This window comes from Vigna umbellata, chromosome 2 (genome assembly GCF_029865625.1).
Source record: "Vigna umbellata cultivar VRB3 chromosome 2, Vumbellata_1.0, whole genome shotgun sequence".
Classification (NCBI taxonomy): Eukaryota; Viridiplantae; Streptophyta; class Magnoliopsida; order Fabales; family Fabaceae; genus Vigna; species Vigna umbellata.
This window is the reverse complement of record NC_142166.1, coordinates 101,986-120,146: the sequence shown is the minus strand read 5'-3', so window position 1 is coordinate 120,146 and position 18,161 is coordinate 101,986. Positions and strand designations below refer to the sequence as shown.

Genomic DNA, 18,161 nt, shown 5'->3' with positions numbered 1-18,161 from the left:
AAGTAACATCGGTAGGTAACACTGCTTCTACTTATAGGGATTATAGCACTTACGTATAGATCCTATCCTTAAGAAACTTTTCCGCTACCACGATCCTTATGTAAAATCTGTATATAACTCACTTTTCACGATCCTTATGTAAAATTTGTATGTAATACCTATGTTACATACGGATCAAAATCCGTATGTAAATATCGGTATGTGATAACCATTTTTTTTTGTAGTGAAAATAGTTTCACTACAAGTTTATAGAGGTTTTGCTTCGATTTTTCTTTGGTTCGGTCTTATTATCTTGTGATACTCAAGAACTGATTTATTCTTCAAGATTCAAGGGGAAGGAGTGTCAAATTATCTATTATTATACTGAAAAATACTTTAGCCATCAATGAAAGAAATCAGAATAAAAATATGCACCAAGAGGAGAAGCATTCAAGAAAGCAAAGTCACTATAGGCTATTAAAAATTTGTAGATTTCATGATTCTGTTTGACTTGAGCAACTCTCCAACACTCATCAGAAGGAAGAAGAAATCAGTGATCAAAGTTTCCTTTAGTGTCAAACTAATTCCAGCATATTGATCCTTGCCATTTGTCAAAGTTATATTGGTAGTAGATTTGGTCCCTATACTTAAAAGTTTTTATTGCTTTAGGATTATGTCTGATTAGTAATCCAATCATCGTGGTTCACAACCTGGATCTTAAAGTTAAAATAAGTGTTTAAGTTGTCCCATAAATGAATTATAGGTCGTCTCTAGACTAACCTAAGTGAATCTAAAAATAGATTCATGCTAATTCCGGAAAGATATTTTGTTATCAAATGATTAAGAGTTTAATATTGTAAAAAAGGAATTTGTTTTCTAGTACTCCAAGCTTTTAGCCTTAAGAGTTTGTTTTCTAGTACTTCAAGTTTTTTACTTCAAACATTTTTTTCCCCGTACCTAGGATTTTACCCCAAGAAAATCTAAGGAGAATCTCCCTATAAATACAAAGCAACTCTGACTTTGAAAGAGAACTTGAATGTTCTAGTTTGCGATCACTTAAACTTTGAACCAGAACAAGCACAGACTAGGGATTGATTTGTAAACAACTTTCTAATATAAGGGACTACATAATGATACAATGACTAAATTTATAATTTAACAAAAAACCATAAAAGCAACTTACCTCATTCATATGATGTGCCACATTTTTCAATGTATCTAATCCTTCAACAATTACATCCAAATCTTAATCCTAAAAAAATTACATGTAGTTAGATTTGAACGTTGAATCATATTCTTTGAGTGTGATCCAGTAATCAACCTAAATCTAAAAGACATAAGCAATATTCTCAACTTTTATAAGTTACTTTCCTGTTTCATTCTATGCATTTGATATTCTTGCCTAAATTGGTATGGTTGCTCAGACTATTGAAAGTAATCATCATCAAATTTGTCTAAGAAGTTGTTGTCTCCAATGTTGAAATGTGTCATGTGAGACAAAGTGCCTATGTGTGGAGATATGAATCCCTTCAAGTTGTATCCTTGCAAATTCAACTCTGTAACTCTTTGAAGCATAGAATTGCACGTGACACCATGCCAGTTACAAAAGTGTGTAGAAGTATTCTAAGAAAACAAGATTTTATTGGGATCACTGCATATAGATTCCTTGAACTTCAACAATGCTAAATGATCGGTTTCATTTCCTGATGCAAAGACAGTCATGTTTGGACTAAACCATAGTGATTTCAGTGTAAAGAGAGAGAAAAATGAATGAGTATAGACCAAAGTGTACGCAGGAGAAAATAGAGAGAAAAATGAATGAGTATAAACCAAAGTGTACGCAGGAGAAAAAAACTTCATTTTGTTCAGGAAGTGTAAAGTAGTAGATGATGGTTCATCAGTGACATCTCTTGCTACCATACAATTGCAACAATGAAGTTCTTAAATTTAAATCCAGAAGACTATGTACCAATTTGGTTTAGACGCTCAATATATGAAGAAACATATGCTTCCATCATTAATCTAGTGAATGACCACCTTCTATGGAAAATAACATCATTCCCTAATGTCCTCCCGCCGTTTAAAAGAAAGTTGACTAAAAGACTATAGAAGAAAAGAAAGTCGGAGCAATGAGAGCTAAGGAAGAATGATATCCAAATAACCAAAGGTGGGCATAAAAAAAATGTAACATTTGTCATTGGCCATAAAAAAATTCATTGTCCGTTACGTCCTCAACAACCAACATAAGTATCACAACAATTTGCATAGTCAAGTCCGCAATCCTCACAATCATCATAAGCACCACCACAACCAACTATGCAATCCCCACAACCATCAAAGGCACCATCACAACCAAATTCGCAATCCCTACAACGATCAAAGGCATCACCACAACCATCTTCGTGTTCCTCACAACAATCCAATCAACCAATCAGAAGGGAAAAATTACAAATTAGAAGATTAATTGCTTCGTAGTATTTGGAATTTCATTTTAAGCACATTTGTTCTACTATTATAATGTACTTTGGTGCACTGTCTGCCACACATTGTTTTTTAGAAATCACTACTTTTGTGGTTAAATACATTACATTAGTCTATAACCAGTAAATGTTACTACTTTATTATTATGTTATTAATGAAATCAATGTATTTTAGAAAGCAGTTGTTTGTAATATATTATCATTGTTGTCCTTATTATGTATGAATTGACAGAAAGAACATGAGCCACATTAACAAAAATGTAAGTAAAATTAGGACTAATTTGAACAATTTCAAACCAATAATAATTTCATTTTTTGATTCATTTATAGACATTACAAAACATAATGACTGAACCTTAACATTACACAATATACACTTCACTAAAATTCGTTGCCCTATCATAGTAAACCAAAGCACATGGCGACCACCTAGAGGTGTCAACTTGACCCATGACTCATGGACCAATCCTAACCCATTCTCGATAAAGTCTCCTTTTAGTAGGCCCCCTCACGTGAGGCAAAAACCCAGCCTACAAAGTCCCCTTTCAAGTGGGTTAGGATTAGGGTTAAGGTGGATTTGGCCATACTAGAAGACTTTAATTAACTCTTAAAAATAATATTATTTATGTACACATAAAATTATATACTTTTGTTGTAATTTTATTATATTTAGATCAATATTTTTATGTCATACTTATTATTATGTTATTAAATAAATATATAATCTATAATTTAATACCGACCATAATCTATTTGTTAATTTTATCAATTTCTTAAAAAAATAAACTTATAACATTTAATAAAGCGATATGTGTCCCAAACATGACATAAGAAACATAGTCTAGTAGAAAATGTGAGAATATTTGATTAATTTTGATAAAATTCACACTAACTTTTTATTTTATAATTACTAAATATTATATATATATATATATATATTATAATAATAAAGAGAAATAAATAATTGTTTGAATTTAAGTATAAATTTAAGTCATACATTAAAAAGAAGAAAAAGAATAAACAACATATTATAAAAAAATTCATAAACTTATTGTTCATTTTCATTATTTTAAACTTTCAAAAATTGAGATGTCGTATTTAGTTTTAATTCAGATTTAGATGAATTTTTCGCACAACAAAATTAAATGACTATCTTATCTACTTTTAAAATGGTTTAGTCATTCAGGAAAATTAAATATATTAATCACTCAAGGATTTCAATATTTTATGTTGTTGAGTAAGCAGACAACTAGATTTATTGAAACTTCTTATAAAGTTTATGTTATTTTGATTAAAATATTTGTATATAGTTCTTTGACAATTTAAAAATACTTAAATCTGCGATAAATTAGGAGTTAATTGCATTTTTTATTATATTTAAAATGAATATTTTTTCTAAAAAGAAGGCTCATACCTTGACCCACAAGGTTTTTGGGATATTTTTGGGTTGTTGACTTTTTCAATGAGGACTTTTTGATCTTAGTGAATTTTTCTGACCTCAATCCATATGGGTCAAGGTCAAATCATGTGATATGAGCCAAATTGATAGATGTGAGCCACCTAAAGACATCAACCTAAACACAGATGCAACATAACTATGTTTAATACACTAACAACAAAGATGACTTCTATTAACAATTACATTTTTTTTACAAATTTTTCACTGAATTGTCCATGTCATAAATCTTCCTCTTTTGTTTGACAATGATAGTATCCCTTTTATCAACATTTTCTTCAAAGAATCACTTGAAATAATTAAAAGACATGACATTAGAAGATCCACCATGTTATTCAATAAAAAAAATAACAAAGACAATGTTAATTACCAACACATATCTTATTACAAATAATTAAAAATGCTATTTTTAATATAACCTTATAGTTACGACAATCCAAAATTGTTTCCCAACATTCTTTGAAGTTCTTGTCATTCTTACAACTATTATTTCACCACAATTGCAAATCAAGATTATCTCAATTCCCCTTAAACCACCACCATGTGAGACATCACAAATTTGGTGCCCCAACTATTGCAACAAGGCAAAAAAGAGACAACCACACATGCCTCAACAACCAACAATCAGTGAAAGATCCACACAAAAAAATCCATGCACTTCAAAAACCCTTTTAATGGCTTTTCTTCAACCAAACCTCATTAATCAAATTAATTTCACGTAACCACATATAAAAAAAAAATAACACCTTGTTCAGATGGTGCTCACTCAGGTATACAATTTGTCGTTAACAATTTAGACAATGTAAAAAAAATGGATCAAATTGAACATAAATTATAAAAATTGAGATAATATTAAACACTAAAAAAGATAAGTCTTAAACAAAGTCGATAAAAATAGATAAAAAATATATTTAAGTTTTATAAAATATTTTACTTTCATAGTAAAAGTGAGAATGAAATTTGAACTTGGTACTGAAGAAACTTTTAATTACAAGTTTCATACAAAAAGAAGCTGATATGAGAAGAAATAAGTAATTTATTGGAATCAAAGCTTGAAAGCAGTTTAAGTAAATTTCAGTGAAAAAGATTTAATGTAAAGTAAAGAGTAAAAATAAAATGCAGCTTATTTGAGAATTTAAACAGAACAAGAAGAAATGTAAAAAAAAGAAAAAAAAAACACAATTATAAAAGAGATATGGATAACATAATTTTGATTCATAAAACCTCGAATGTTCAAGAAAGAGGTTTATGAGAGGGTGCTCCCCGAACACCGGAGAAGTTTTCTTTCAGAGTGAGCAACTCAGCACATGCAATGGAGTTTCCTTCTTCCTCCATCTTCTCCCCTCGCCCCTCAGACGACACCGTTTTCTACGCCATATACCCTGACTGCCCCACCGCTACAGCCACCGCCACCGCCACCGCCACCGCCACCGCGACGCTCCACTCCCTCCATCTCCAAATCCTCCAAACAATATCCCCCTTCACCCAAGACTACATCTGGCAGCACCAACCCTTCACTCTCTCCGTTTCGACTCCCCCCAATCCCTCTTGCCCCTGCTCCTCCTCATCCAACCTCCCCCACCTCCACGGCCACCTCCGCTACGGTGACAACCTCGACGACGAGTGGTTTGCCGTCTTCCTCCTTTTCCAAATCTCCATCCGCTTCCCCTCCCTTTCCCTCCGCCTCTGGGACTCCGACGGCGACTTCCTCCTCATTGAGGCCGCCTTCCACCTCCCTCGTTGGCTTAACCCCGACAGCTCTCATCACCGCCTCTTTCTCCGACTTGGAAACCTGCACATCGTTCCCCGCGACCGCCTTCCCCACCCCTCCCTCGTCGACTCCCTCGCCTTCGTTGCCAATTCCGGCCACGAATCCCTCGCCTCCGACGCAATCCAGCGAGCCGTGAAGAAACGCATCGAGGACTATCCCGAGCGCGCCAGGAGGAACATGCATAAGGTTAGGGTTAGGGTTCCGGTATCCGTGGCTCGGGTTCTGAAGCACGAGCCGCGATTGATTTCACTTGCGGTGGAGGGGTTCTACGACAGGGATGTAGACACGATGAAATTCGCAGCGAGTATGGAGAGGTTCGTGGAGAGAGGGGCAACAGAGGAGTTAGTCTGCGTTTCGGTGACGATGTCGAGGGCGATGTACGCGCAGTTAGTGCAGCAGCGGTTTCAGGCTCCGAAGTGTTACCCGACGATGCCGTGTCGGGTTGAGAGGGAGGGGTTTGTGGAGGCGGAGCTGGGGATGAAGATAGCGTGTGGATTGGAGATGATGTATCAGCAGCGGAAGCGTGATGGGGTGGAAGGGCAAGGGAGCACTTGGGAGGCGTTTAGAAAGAGCTTGGAGAACAGTGGCTACTTCCAAGGGCTACTTCCGGGTTCCTCTGAGTATCAGAGATTGGTGCAGAGTGCTCAAGAGTATTATAGGAATACTTCTCTCCATTCCCAGGCCAGGTTGGAATTGGAACTAGGCTATTGATTTTCATCTGAATTAAGTCTTGTTTTTGTCTTGGATGGGTGGTTGGCCGTTTGGTTATGTTTATTTTGGCTTAGCTCCCTGTTTTTTCTTGTTTTTCCTTATTTTGTCATTAATGAGATCATGCATTGATTATAGATATGATCAAAGTAGAACTTATAAAGGCTTGGAATCCTTATCTCGTGTGATAGCTTTTAGGGTTTTGTTTGACCAAGCCCAAATTCAAGAGGGCACCAGTCTATTATATTAGGGTCCCCAAATTGTCCTAATAAAAAAACTACGAATTCCTGCTGCTGTCGTTAAATCTCCATGCTGGATGTCTAATCTTGGACGTGAAGGGGTTTATCGAGATCTCACGTTGATTGAAATGTATAAGTGCTCTTTGTTGACAATGATTATTTGAGGCATTGGGGAATTGATCTACTTTGGTTCTGATGTAGTAATGTTGTTTGAGTTAAACCTCCAGGTTATATGTTGGTTTTTGTTTTTATCATTGCTAAGGTGAAAATTTTTGCAGTGAGTTGATGAATGCTCCTGTTAGACGTATAGATGAAATTCTTGCTCTGCCCCACTCAGTGGACGATTTTAGGGATCAAGAGGTTCCTCCATCTGATGATGATTCCTGGCTTTATGGCGGAGAGGAAGAATTGAACTCTGTTCTTATGGAAAGACAAAAGGAGATGGAGCTATATGACTTAAAACACAAAAAGAAAGGGAAAGCAAAAGAGGATCAAGATACTAGTCCATCATCTGCTTTGAATGCTGACGAGTTTGATCCTGGAGATATAGCAAAGACCATGCAGTCATTTGTCCATAAGTTGTCAAGTTACAAGGGTGCTGAAGCTCCTGAGGACAGGTTAGTTCAGTGACACACATACTCATTTAGCATACCTGATATGCAGTCTTAAGTCACACTTATCGAGTATGCATCTTTAATGCTTTACTGAGAAAGGATTAGGGCTGTTAAAATAATTTCATTCTCATGATGTTCGCTGACAAATTCTGTATCATAGATCGCCCGGGATACAGGTTTAAGTCTAACGCCCTGCCTATTAATTAAAATTGGTATTCCCATAAGTCAAATGTGGTCCTGATTCGACAAGCGTGTAAAATAGCTTTTGAAATCCAAATAATCTGCTGTGGGAATATTTTCCTAATCTTAAAATCCTAAAATAAAAACCCTTGCCTTTTGTTTATGTGAAGCTGACACCAGCTCAATTTTTAACTATTTTTTATGATAATTTCACAAAGTTCTAAGTAAAATATCCTTAATTATTAAGTATTGAATAACATAATAACATTTTCTATTTAGTATATGGTATAAATATTTTTTTCTTGCTACTGGTTAGTTTTTCTGGATGCTGTCATAATTTTACCTTTCAGACTTTTCTGTGTTACTTTATTATGTAATATCTCCATATCTGGGTTTTTTCTTGTAAAGGAATATGGAAGTGGACATTGATGTAGACCAATTTATTAAAGACATGGGATCAATAATGAAGTATTCAGACAATGAAGCTGCCAACGGCAATATTGAAGAAGGATCATCCTCTGACCCGGACTTTGGTGAGATCTCATGTCTAAGTTTACTGTTGTATTGCTCCTCTCTTTAGTTGTTATATATTAACTTTTTTATTTGCATTTATTTTTAGTAATGGATTCTTTTGTAAGAGAGTTCTTTTACACCATTACATTAATACATTTTTTTTGTGATATCATGCATGTAATTCATTACAATTCACATCTTGTAGGTTTGAACTTTTTGGTTATCTGTTTTGCAAAGTCTCCAAATTTCTTTCTCTGTTATGAGTGTAGCATGTATAGTTCTAGTAGAATGAAGGTAGCAGTTCCTATAATTTATTTTCAAATTTCAAATTTCCTCTCAATGATTTGGATTAAGTGCTAGCAAATTCTTTATTGTGGTTTCTATGGTGGTACATGTTAGGATTTTCTATTTTTTTTCTTGACAAATGGTAGTAAAATGTTAATCTCTTCAATACACCATTATCCAACTGAAAAAAGTCCAAGCCTATAATACCTTGGTTTTGTACTTGGGAATTGGGATAAACAGATAATGAAAGTGTATTATGTTTAATGCTTTTCCTCTGTCTTTAATAAAAATATAAAGAAATAGTTCCTATTAAATATGCATATTATTTACTTTAAAATATTAATCCTTGAAAATCTAGAAGTCCATGTAGAGGATTTTGCTTAATCTAGTTTCACTGAAAAGTGCATGATAACAATAATAATGTTTAATTAGTTATTGCTTACCAGAACACTTAAGTTTGCCAGTCTGTCTTCAAATTTTGTGCTATCGGATGGGATGATAAATCATATAAATTAAAAAGTGATAGAAAATAGGTAAAAAATAAAGTAAATATTGGAGGTGTATGGTTGAAGATAAATATAACAGAAATAAGGGGAGATGTAGAGAATTGAGTGAAAGTGGGTGACAAATAGAGTAGAAAGATACCGGTGGAATGCACTAATCTTTTAATTCTCTCTTTCATCTATTCTACCAAACACACCCATTTAGTTCGATCACCCTATTTCTTCCCCTTCAACAAAGTACAACATTAATTGTTTGATAGGAATACTGGTACCTGGGTTTTAGCATGTATAATGAATTAATTTCTGGAATTCAACCAAATAGGAGATCACTAGGCCAGTCAATCTGTGTCTTCTCTCTTGGTATCATTTGTAATTTCTGGAATTCAACCAAATAGGAGATCACTAGGCCAGTCAATCTGTGTCTTCTCCCTTGGTATCATTTGTGGGTTCTTATATTTTTATTGATTATACAGATGATTCTGAGAGTGATGTGGGAGAGCTGGGGAGGACGATGATGATACTTTCTTGCGGAGCTATTCTGACGCTATGAATGAAGAACTAAAGGCAACCACCCTTCAGAAAAGTTTTGTTCGTGCTAATGAACAGATTCCAGAGAATCAGGTATTTGTTTGCTTTTGCATGAGGAAAGAATATGCTAAATGTTATTCTGTAACGATCTGTATTTGTCCTATGTTTTTAAAATCAATGAACCAGTCATTTAACTAATTAAGGCATTGATTCAAGGCAATATTAAGTAACGGATGTAGCACTGCTATAATGCTTTAAAGTGGTATTTTTTGACCCACAACCATGGACCTTTCATGAAGGGAGGTCTGCTACGGCGGCAGCATAGGTTGCAAGGCTGTGTTTATATAGTGGAATTTTGGTCTTCCATCATATTGCCCATTATTGTTTAGGTTTAAGTTCAATGCCTGGTTGAATCAGTATTAATATAATAATAATTGAATAATATTATGATTTTATAACACTCAAATCTAAAACGAAAATCATAAGTTTTTAACATTCAGCAATACACAACAAAAGTATAAATAAAACATATCATAGTACTTACTATAAGCTTCAGCAATACACAATCATTGACTATATAAAGTTAATATCTAGAATAAAGAAGAAAATGTCAAATACTTATATTTATTTTAAGAAAAAAATTATTAAACATTTTCATTGATTCTAAGCCATTTTTTCTTTTTGTACTGTGTTTTCCAATTTTTTATTGGTTTCAATGACGATTTTTTGTGTGGAGCGATTTTATGATTTATTTGAGTCAAAGTTGATCGGTATACCAGTTTTCTAGTTTGACCCGCCGGTCTGATTTTCAAAACACCGGGGATACCAAACCTCTCATGGTCATTTGAAACGAAAGAAGTAAAGTGTATATACAGCAGTGTCATACAGAGGTCTAATCATGTTTTATTTTGGCATTTGGTTAGGCTAGTCAAGTATGGATTCCCTTTATCCTCATGTTGCTTGATTATTTACGATAATCTATTGCAAATTATGCATTTTCATATGAAATATGAAATATGAAATAATGAACTTGTGGGTTTAATAGAGATTGTGTACTGTCATTGTAAATTTTTTTTCATTATTAAACCATCTTTTGCATGACTTTTAAAGTAGTTATTGTTATTATTGTTATAGAAATCAACAAACATGCCATATATGACTGTTTGTGATAGAATGGCTTTGTAAAATAAGGCTTTACATGTTAATGATAAAAAATGCAATTATAGCATATGCAAAGTTAATAATGCTAATTTATAATTTTAATAAAGGATGAAAAATAATATTCAGATAAAAAATATTATAATCTTGAAAATGGATGATTACGAACTACAGCATCCTATATCATAAATATCAAAAATCTAGAAATAAAGCTCAAAGTTTTATACTTACATACACACATACTTACATATGTGTACACCCATATATAAGATTCACTCTAGCTGTAAAATTCAAAATCTAATTAGTAATCGATTTTAAAAATTTATGATAATAATCAAGTATAGCGTAGAGTAAATATTATATTTTTTTATCTCTTATCATAATATGATAATTATTATTATTTTTTACAGTGTAACAATAAAAATAAATATTTGAAACAAATATTGGCTGTTATTACATAACATGTTTAAAAATAAATATCTAATTTCCATCAAATAACAATATTATTTTATGGTTTTATAACAACTGTTAAGTTATTATAATATTTATCATTACTTCTGTCTTTCATTTGACATTGATCTCATCTTCTAATTTTAATATCAAGTTTCCTAGGTAGTAAAAATGTAATCTTTAAAATATTTATTTCATATATAACTAATCTTTGAATGATATATTTAATATCCAAAAGTTAAATTATAAATAATTTATTTTCTATAAAATATAATGTTTTTTAACCACATAATGATTTAAATAATATCAATCTTGATAATTACAGATAAATAAACTTCAAAAAATATTGCATACCTGTTCGTAGCACTGCTACAAAACCAAGCTTAGAAACGAGATAGTAGTGACCAAAATGGACACTTGCATAATAATTTAGTTTATATTTTCTTCTGCAATTTTGCAATTTTTGATTTGTGCAGTTGCAAGACTGATGTTTTGTTCTGCTCTTGCATTTGAATTCACTTTCAGGGAACATCTAATGCATCAGAACATAATATGGACGATGATTTTTCTCCTGTAGATGTGGATGTAAATTTAGTAAAAAGCATTCTTGATTCCCTTTCTTCCCAACAAGGCCTTCCTGGTCCTGCTTCTAATTTGCTCGGCCTCATGGGGGTGCAGTTACCACAAGATACAAAGAAGGGCAATTGAAGATACTGAAATATTTATCTGGGTTTAAGTTTTGGGATTCTTCAATGATATTCATCTGGATGGCATGTTTCCCAACCTGCTTACTATCCTTTATTTTTTTCACGTTGGGTAGGAACCTGCTTAGCAGAGGGCAATGGGAATGCTTGCTAGTAATGGTGTAACTTCACCAGGTTTTGGCACTTGACAAGGGAGGGCTTGCCTCCAGAGAAAAGCAAGATAACGTTCATCTGTAGCTTGTTTATTGGATGTAACAGGTAACAGGTGGCTAAGTCTACCAAATTGGGAATTGGCTTACAATGTTACATGGCAAATTTATTTTTTATACTTTTGGTTTTTGTCATCCACTATTGACAGTTGTTGATTCCTTTGTTCCTTCTTTTAGGGTTTAGTGAGTATCATCCAATACTGTTCTAGTCATATATGAATTTGTACTTTGCTAGCCGTAAAATTATCAGTACCAAATTATAATTTCCTACTCCTGTGCTTAAAATACGAAATACTACATTCTGTTACACTTCTCATCAACTTATGATTTATGAACCAACAAAAAGTTAAAATTGAATATTCCGTTGTAGTAAAAAGGCATCTGTCAATAAACTGCAGCCTAATTTAACAGATAAAAGAATTTCATAAAGATGAAAAAACTAAAGTAATACATGAAAAAACTTTGTACATACGGTCCTGCTCCTACCGGTATTTCCGATTCATTCCAGGGGTCATACAGGAGAAGATTGATTGTTTCTTTGGTTTGGAGCCAAAGATAAAAGACCTCAGAGGAACCTTGGCCCGGGACTCTGATTGTCTTAGCTGGCCATTTTGATGTCTTTTTGAAACCGAGAATCCATGTTCATCATTCAAGTTCACCAGAGCCTTTTCTACGTCAAGTTGGAGAGCTGATACAACATCTAAACCCGCTTGAAGTTCATCAGCAACCTTGTTGTTTTCCTGTTTCATGTTCAAAATCTCACCTTGGAACTTGGCAGCTTGGTAGCTTGTGAACCTGAAGTCATCATCTTCAGCACTGGATTTCAATGCTGCTGTTATATCCTCTTGGATGTCACACAAAGATGAGAATCGATTATGCAGTTCTTCCTTCAACACGGCACCTTTTTCCATCCAGACAGTTATTTCACCCTGGATCTCTGTTAGGTGTTTGTAAATTGGTTTTGCATCTGATCTTATAGAATACTTTATACTACTACTACCCTCTGACGTCCTTCCTCTTTCCTGTAGTTTTGATAGCTCGGTCTGCAAATCTTTGATAGTGGTTTGAAACTTCTGTATGTCAGAGTAATAAGCACTGAAATTTAACCAGAAAGTTAAGTTCTTCTCTAGAATTTCATCCATGTTTGACCGGAATTTGTCTTCAATAGGTGAAGTAGATTGAGGTTCAACTTTTAGAACTTCCTCAATGCCGTTCTTTTCTGATGGCATCACTACAGTTACCTCTGCAAGATCTTCATTTCCTTCAAAGCTTCTCTGCAAGAGAACTAGTTTGTGACGCAGAGTTCTTATCTCTTCATCTTTCGTGGCATTGGCCGTCTTCAGTTCTTTTAGCACAGATGAATCGAAGTTGCTATCTTGATTTTTCTTCTCTATTTCAGCCAGCCTCTTCTTGACATCTTTATAGTTTCGAAGAGTAGTAGTATATTCAGCCAGCAGAACTTGTTCTCTATCATGCATTCCATTTGTAAACAATTTCCGCCAATCAGGTTCATCTTGTGCTGTTGCCTGTTCCTTGGAATCAACTTTGAGAGAATTCTCTATCTCACATGAACTTTGTTTAGCATCATTTTCTTGCTGTTTCTCTGAACTCTCTGAAGAACTATCTAGCTTGTTGCTTGCTAGTTGCTGTTCGACTTCCTGATTTTCTGTGGTAGTGCTCACATCAGCTGTTGCCTTTTCGTCACCTTTGCCAGGATTTACATTCTTCTCTTGTTCTTTTAATTCTTCGGGAATTTTGTTTTCCACAGGGGTAGTTTCTTCCATTTCTAAGGAACTGGTGACCTCAACCTCATTTACTGACTTGACATCACTTTTCAATGAACCAGTGACATTAGCAAATGGTGAGCCAGTGACCTCAGGCTTGTCTGATGCTAGATCATCTTCGACAGTACCAGCAACCTTAAGTCCCTTATCTGTTGCACCATCCTCTACCAAATCAGCTGTAGATTCGCATTTTAATTCCTCTTGGGGTGATGAATCCTGTTTTTGATCTGATAAATGTGTGGTCTTAGCCTCCTCACCTGGCTGCACGTTTTGGACTTTCTCTGAGAGATGATCAAGATTAGAATGTGCATCAGCCAATTGGGTTTGGAGATTGATATTCTGATCCTCAACAATTTGGTTTAGATCCTCTACTCCATGCATCTTTTTTTCCATCTTCCTCAGTTGGTCATTCAATTTATGTTTGTCGTTGATAAGATTTTCCTTATCCTTTTCCAGAATTCGAATCTGCTCCTGAAGTTCATCAGTTTCTGTTCTCAATCTCTTCACCATAGCGCTTTGCGATGATACTGAAGTTTCCAAACTGATCACTTTGTTCACTAGCTCATCAATCTTTTCTGCCATCTCTGCTACACTGAATGATGAATTGGAGCTAGTTTCAAAGTTCTCTTTAAGGTTCTTCTTTAATAATTGCAGCTCCTGCTTCTTCCGAGTCAAATCATCGGCATTTTCATCTAACTCTGTTTCTGCTATTATTTTTAAATCACTTTGGATCCCTGGCTCTTGAGAATTCTTCCGTTCATAATGGAATTCGTCCATGAGAGAGCCCACCTTGGCCTTGACATCCTTTACCCTTTTGGACTCGATTTTACTTTCATCAAGTGATTTTTCCTGTTTCTTTTCTAACTGCGTCAATGCCTCTTGGCATGATTGAAGAGCAGCTCCTGCTATCAAACGCCGAGCTTCATCATCTTCAATGTCAACACCTTCTCCAAGTTCTTCATGCAGAGAGGAAACTCTCTCTTGCAATTCCTTTATTTGCTCCTCAGTGTCCCAGTACCTACTAAGGGAATTCTCATAAGAGTTCTTTACAAATTCTTTCACAGTTTGTAGGGCCAGAATCTCTTTCTGCAGCTTGTCAATCTCTTCAAGGGCATCTTTTCTGCTCAAACCAGATTTAGGAACTTTTGGAGTAGCAGCAGCTGCAGTGGCAGCTGCTTTCTTGGATTGCAATTTCTTTGTGGCTGTTGCTGCTGTTATGACCGTTTTCAAATCTTTATGGGGAGGCTTTGGTATATTTTTCAACCCTTCTGGTTTTTTTTTTGGAAGCCTTTGTGATGGATCATCGTCATCTTCATCCATTAATGGGACGCGATCTGGAAAGACAGAAGCAATGGTGTTGTTGGCATTTTGTAACTCTGTTGATATGTGATCATATCGTTCGGCTAAAGCGCGGTAAGCCTTGAATGATTCCTCCACAAAGATTATCAGTTCCGGTCTCCTTTTGTAATACATTTCTGCTCTCTTGGCAAAAGAGTCACCCTCTTCCGCTAAGAGCTTCATAACACTTTGCACTTTTTCCTCCATATCTGCAGTGTAATTTATATATTTTAGATACCCAACTAAATTCATTTATAAAGGCAAAGACACATAAAAGTGGGCTGTGTTCATCTTACACAGTCATCTAGCCGTGGCTCAAGCAAATTTTTAATTCAGTATTCTAATTAATAATATGGAAACAGGTATGTATCGTTATATCCACATGTTAAGCATCTCCTTGAATTCTAAGTTTTTAGGAAATTACTTCAATAACTTGAAGGAATGCAAACCATAATATCTCAAAAAAACATCTGTTCGATGAGAGAAAATGAAGCTAATCAACATCTGAAAGGCATTTAATCAAGAACAGGGGGGAAGATGGAGTTATTCTATGCCGCAATTTCTCTCTCACATTGGCCAAAGATAGCATTACAATTTGAGAAAATTCTATTGAAAAAGTGATAAACGAGGTGCATCTGTACCCTCTGATTAGTAAAGGTTCAGATTTGAAAATCAGAGCAGGTTGAGAAGCATTTTCAGAATCCATATAAAGCAATCAAACTTTGAGCATGATTAAGCGTCTCTCCACTCATGCAGATGAATTACCCGAGTACGGATAAATGTATTTTAGATAACACTATATATTTTAATACAAGGCATGGATAATTTAAAGATTTAATTCCATGGTGAATTGAAATTGACCAGCGCACACACATTTATATAATAATCTAACGTTGAAAAGCAAGGCAGAGAAGCTATCCGTTTACATCACATCCATGAATGTGTAAAAAAATTCAATCAGAAAAAGGAGACAAATCGTGAAGCTGGTGATGCTTTTACTATGAGAAAGGAAAATGAAGATAAAGTGATGACCTTGAAGGTTTTGCTCCATCCATTTTGATTGTTTTGTTCTGATGTGGCTAACCCACCACCATGAATAAGCATTGCTTGCGGCTCTCTGCAACATATTGGTTGCTTCCTTTCTTCTTTTGTGCTCCTGATTGGTGTGTATTGAGATTTTAATAAGGTGAGAGTGAAAATCATGCAAACCGTGTTTCTCCTATTTCTCTATCCGTTTGAGATGGAGAAGAGAAGACATGGATTCCATGACAAGAAAGTGGAAAAAAAAAAATTAAGAGAAAAAGAAAGAGAGAAAGATAACGAAGAGAGAAAACGTGGGAACTAAGATGTTGTGCTAATTATGGGATGATGGAGGGGAGCAAAGTTCGCAAGAATTTATTGTGCAAACCTTACTTTTCAAAAAGCATTGCAATAAAATATGACATAATGCATGCATTCAAAGCCCCCACGTGCCTTTTCCATTCTCCACCTTTGCTTGCTTTTTACACCTTTCATCTCTTTCTCTTTTAAATTAGCTTCTGCGCTGTCAAACTCTTCAAACAACAATCCAACCTCAAATTTTCAACCAGATTATCGTTACCAATATTACTATTTTAATATTTACATGGATTTATAAAGCTATAAACTTCATTAGATTAGATTAACTAGTTAGTTATCTTTAAACCTGATATTTTCTTACTTCTCCCATCATACTGCTATGATGTTGACTTTCAGGCTAAAATTAACTCCTCATAATGAAAATCTCATTTTTATAATAAGTGAATATAAATCTAATTTTATATTTATATTATTTTTTAACACAGTATCAAATTTATGATTCAAAATCTATTTTAATTAAATTTATTATTTTATTGAATTATTGACTAATATTTTAGTTTTATATTTAAAATATATATGTCGCGACACTAAAATTTACGTAGACATGAGAAATAAAAAGAAATGTATGAATTATTGTGAAAAACACAAATGTGTGTGACTGTTTTGTAAATATGATGCTAGAAAAAAGTTGCTTAGGAAATGTGTAATGAAGGTGGCGGTGGCCGACTTTTGTCGTAGAAGAATGACACCTTGTTGACAAAGTTTAACAAAGCTTCTGAGAGAGAAATTAAAATATAAAACTGCCTCTTTCTCTTATTTTTGGAGCCACGTTCTGTTAACTACTTTGGCCTGCAATGATGCTATAAATATCAAATGTTTAACAATTCTAAGAAACCTCTTTCACTAATTAATATATATATATATATATATATATAATAGGGACAATCTATTACAATTATCCTAGCTAGTGAAGTTAAAAATTAATTCCCATATAAAAATTATATTTTTTTTTTCAAATTTAATTCAATTTGAATTTTTTCAAATCTAACTCAATTCGAATGTGTAATAAATTAATGGGTTAAATATGTTTTTAGTCCCTAAACTATTGGTCATTTCTGGTTTTCGTTCGTCCCTCTTCCAAAGTAAGGTACACTTTAGTCCTCATTCTTTAGAAAAACGTTCGTTTTAGTCCTCAAAATTTTGTTTTTAGTCCTCGTTTTAGTCTTCAAAACGTTTGTTTTTTCGACTAAAACGAACGTTTTTTTAAAGATTGAGGACTAAAGTGTACCTTACTTTGGAAGAGGGACGAAAACCAGAAATGACCAATAGTTTAGGGACTAAAAACATATTTAACCCTTTAATTTATGGATTATAGCCCATTTTAACTTAACAGATTATATTATCTACTTTAACTCAAAAATTGCATGATAACTTACTATCCTAAATATTAAAAATAATAAAATTTTTCGATTTTTCAAAAATCAGAACTTGTGGGAGATTTTCAAAATGCTTGGAAAGAAAGTGGGAGATCTTCAAAATTCTAAGAAATCCCATATTTTGAAAGACAGAAAGTTTGAGGGGAAAAAAGATTGATTCGCTTCGTTATCATCAATAAAATGACATCTCAACAAATCTTATAACAAAAGTAATCATGCACGGCAAATATTAATATTCATTTATTAAGAAGTTAACTAGCATATGATATTTTTATTTTATTTTTAAAATAGTTTTATGTTGAAAAAAAATAAAAATAACTCTGTCGACACTAGTAATATTTTTTTTTAGATATTTTCTTTTAGTCTTTTTTATAAATTTTTTAGTATCATACAAATAGTAGTGTAGTTGATACCATTGTTAATATTTGTTTTTAAAGGTTGAGAATTATAAAGTATAAACAATAACATAGAATTGGCAATGAACCCAT

The 18,161-nt window shown here is 33.9% G+C and overlaps 1 protein-coding gene and 1 pseudogene across 2 annotated transcripts; one reads left to right on the top strand and one right to left on the bottom strand.

Moving 5' to 3' along the window:
* The first annotated feature begins 5,138 nt into the window (after positions 1–5,138).
* LOC124846614 (protein ecdysoneless homolog) lies at positions 5,139–12,047 on the top strand (annotated as a pseudogene). Its single transcript, XR_015784013.1, has 5 exons — positions 5,139–6,372; positions 6,912–7,250; positions 7,836–7,960; positions 9,202–9,349; positions 11,390–12,047. The product of XR_015784013.1 is annotated as a protein ecdysoneless homolog (transcript).
* Positions 12,048–12,104: 57 nt separating this feature from the next.
* LOC124846612 (protein NETWORKED 2D-like) lies at positions 12,105–16,340 on the bottom strand. The gene is made up of 2 exons (XM_047323895.2): positions 15,932–16,340; positions 12,105–15,108 (listed from the first exon to the last, which is right to left on the bottom strand). Exons 1-2 carry the CDS (start codon positions 16,023–16,025, stop codon positions 12,260–12,262), a joined length of 2,943 nt encoding a protein of 980 aa, XP_047179851.2. The 5' UTR covers positions 16,026–16,340; the 3' UTR covers positions 12,105–12,259.
* Positions 16,341–18,161: the final 1,821 nt, after the last annotated feature.

Coding starts and splice junctions, on each gene's coding strand:
- LOC124846612 (XM_047323895.2), bottom strand. CDS start 16,025: ATGTTGCAGAGAGCCGCAAGCAATGCTTATTCATGGTGGTGGGTTAGC. Junction 15,109..15,931: donor GATGGAGCAAAACCTTCAAG/GTCATCACTTTA, acceptor ATTACACTGCAG/ATATGGAGGAAAAAGTGCAA.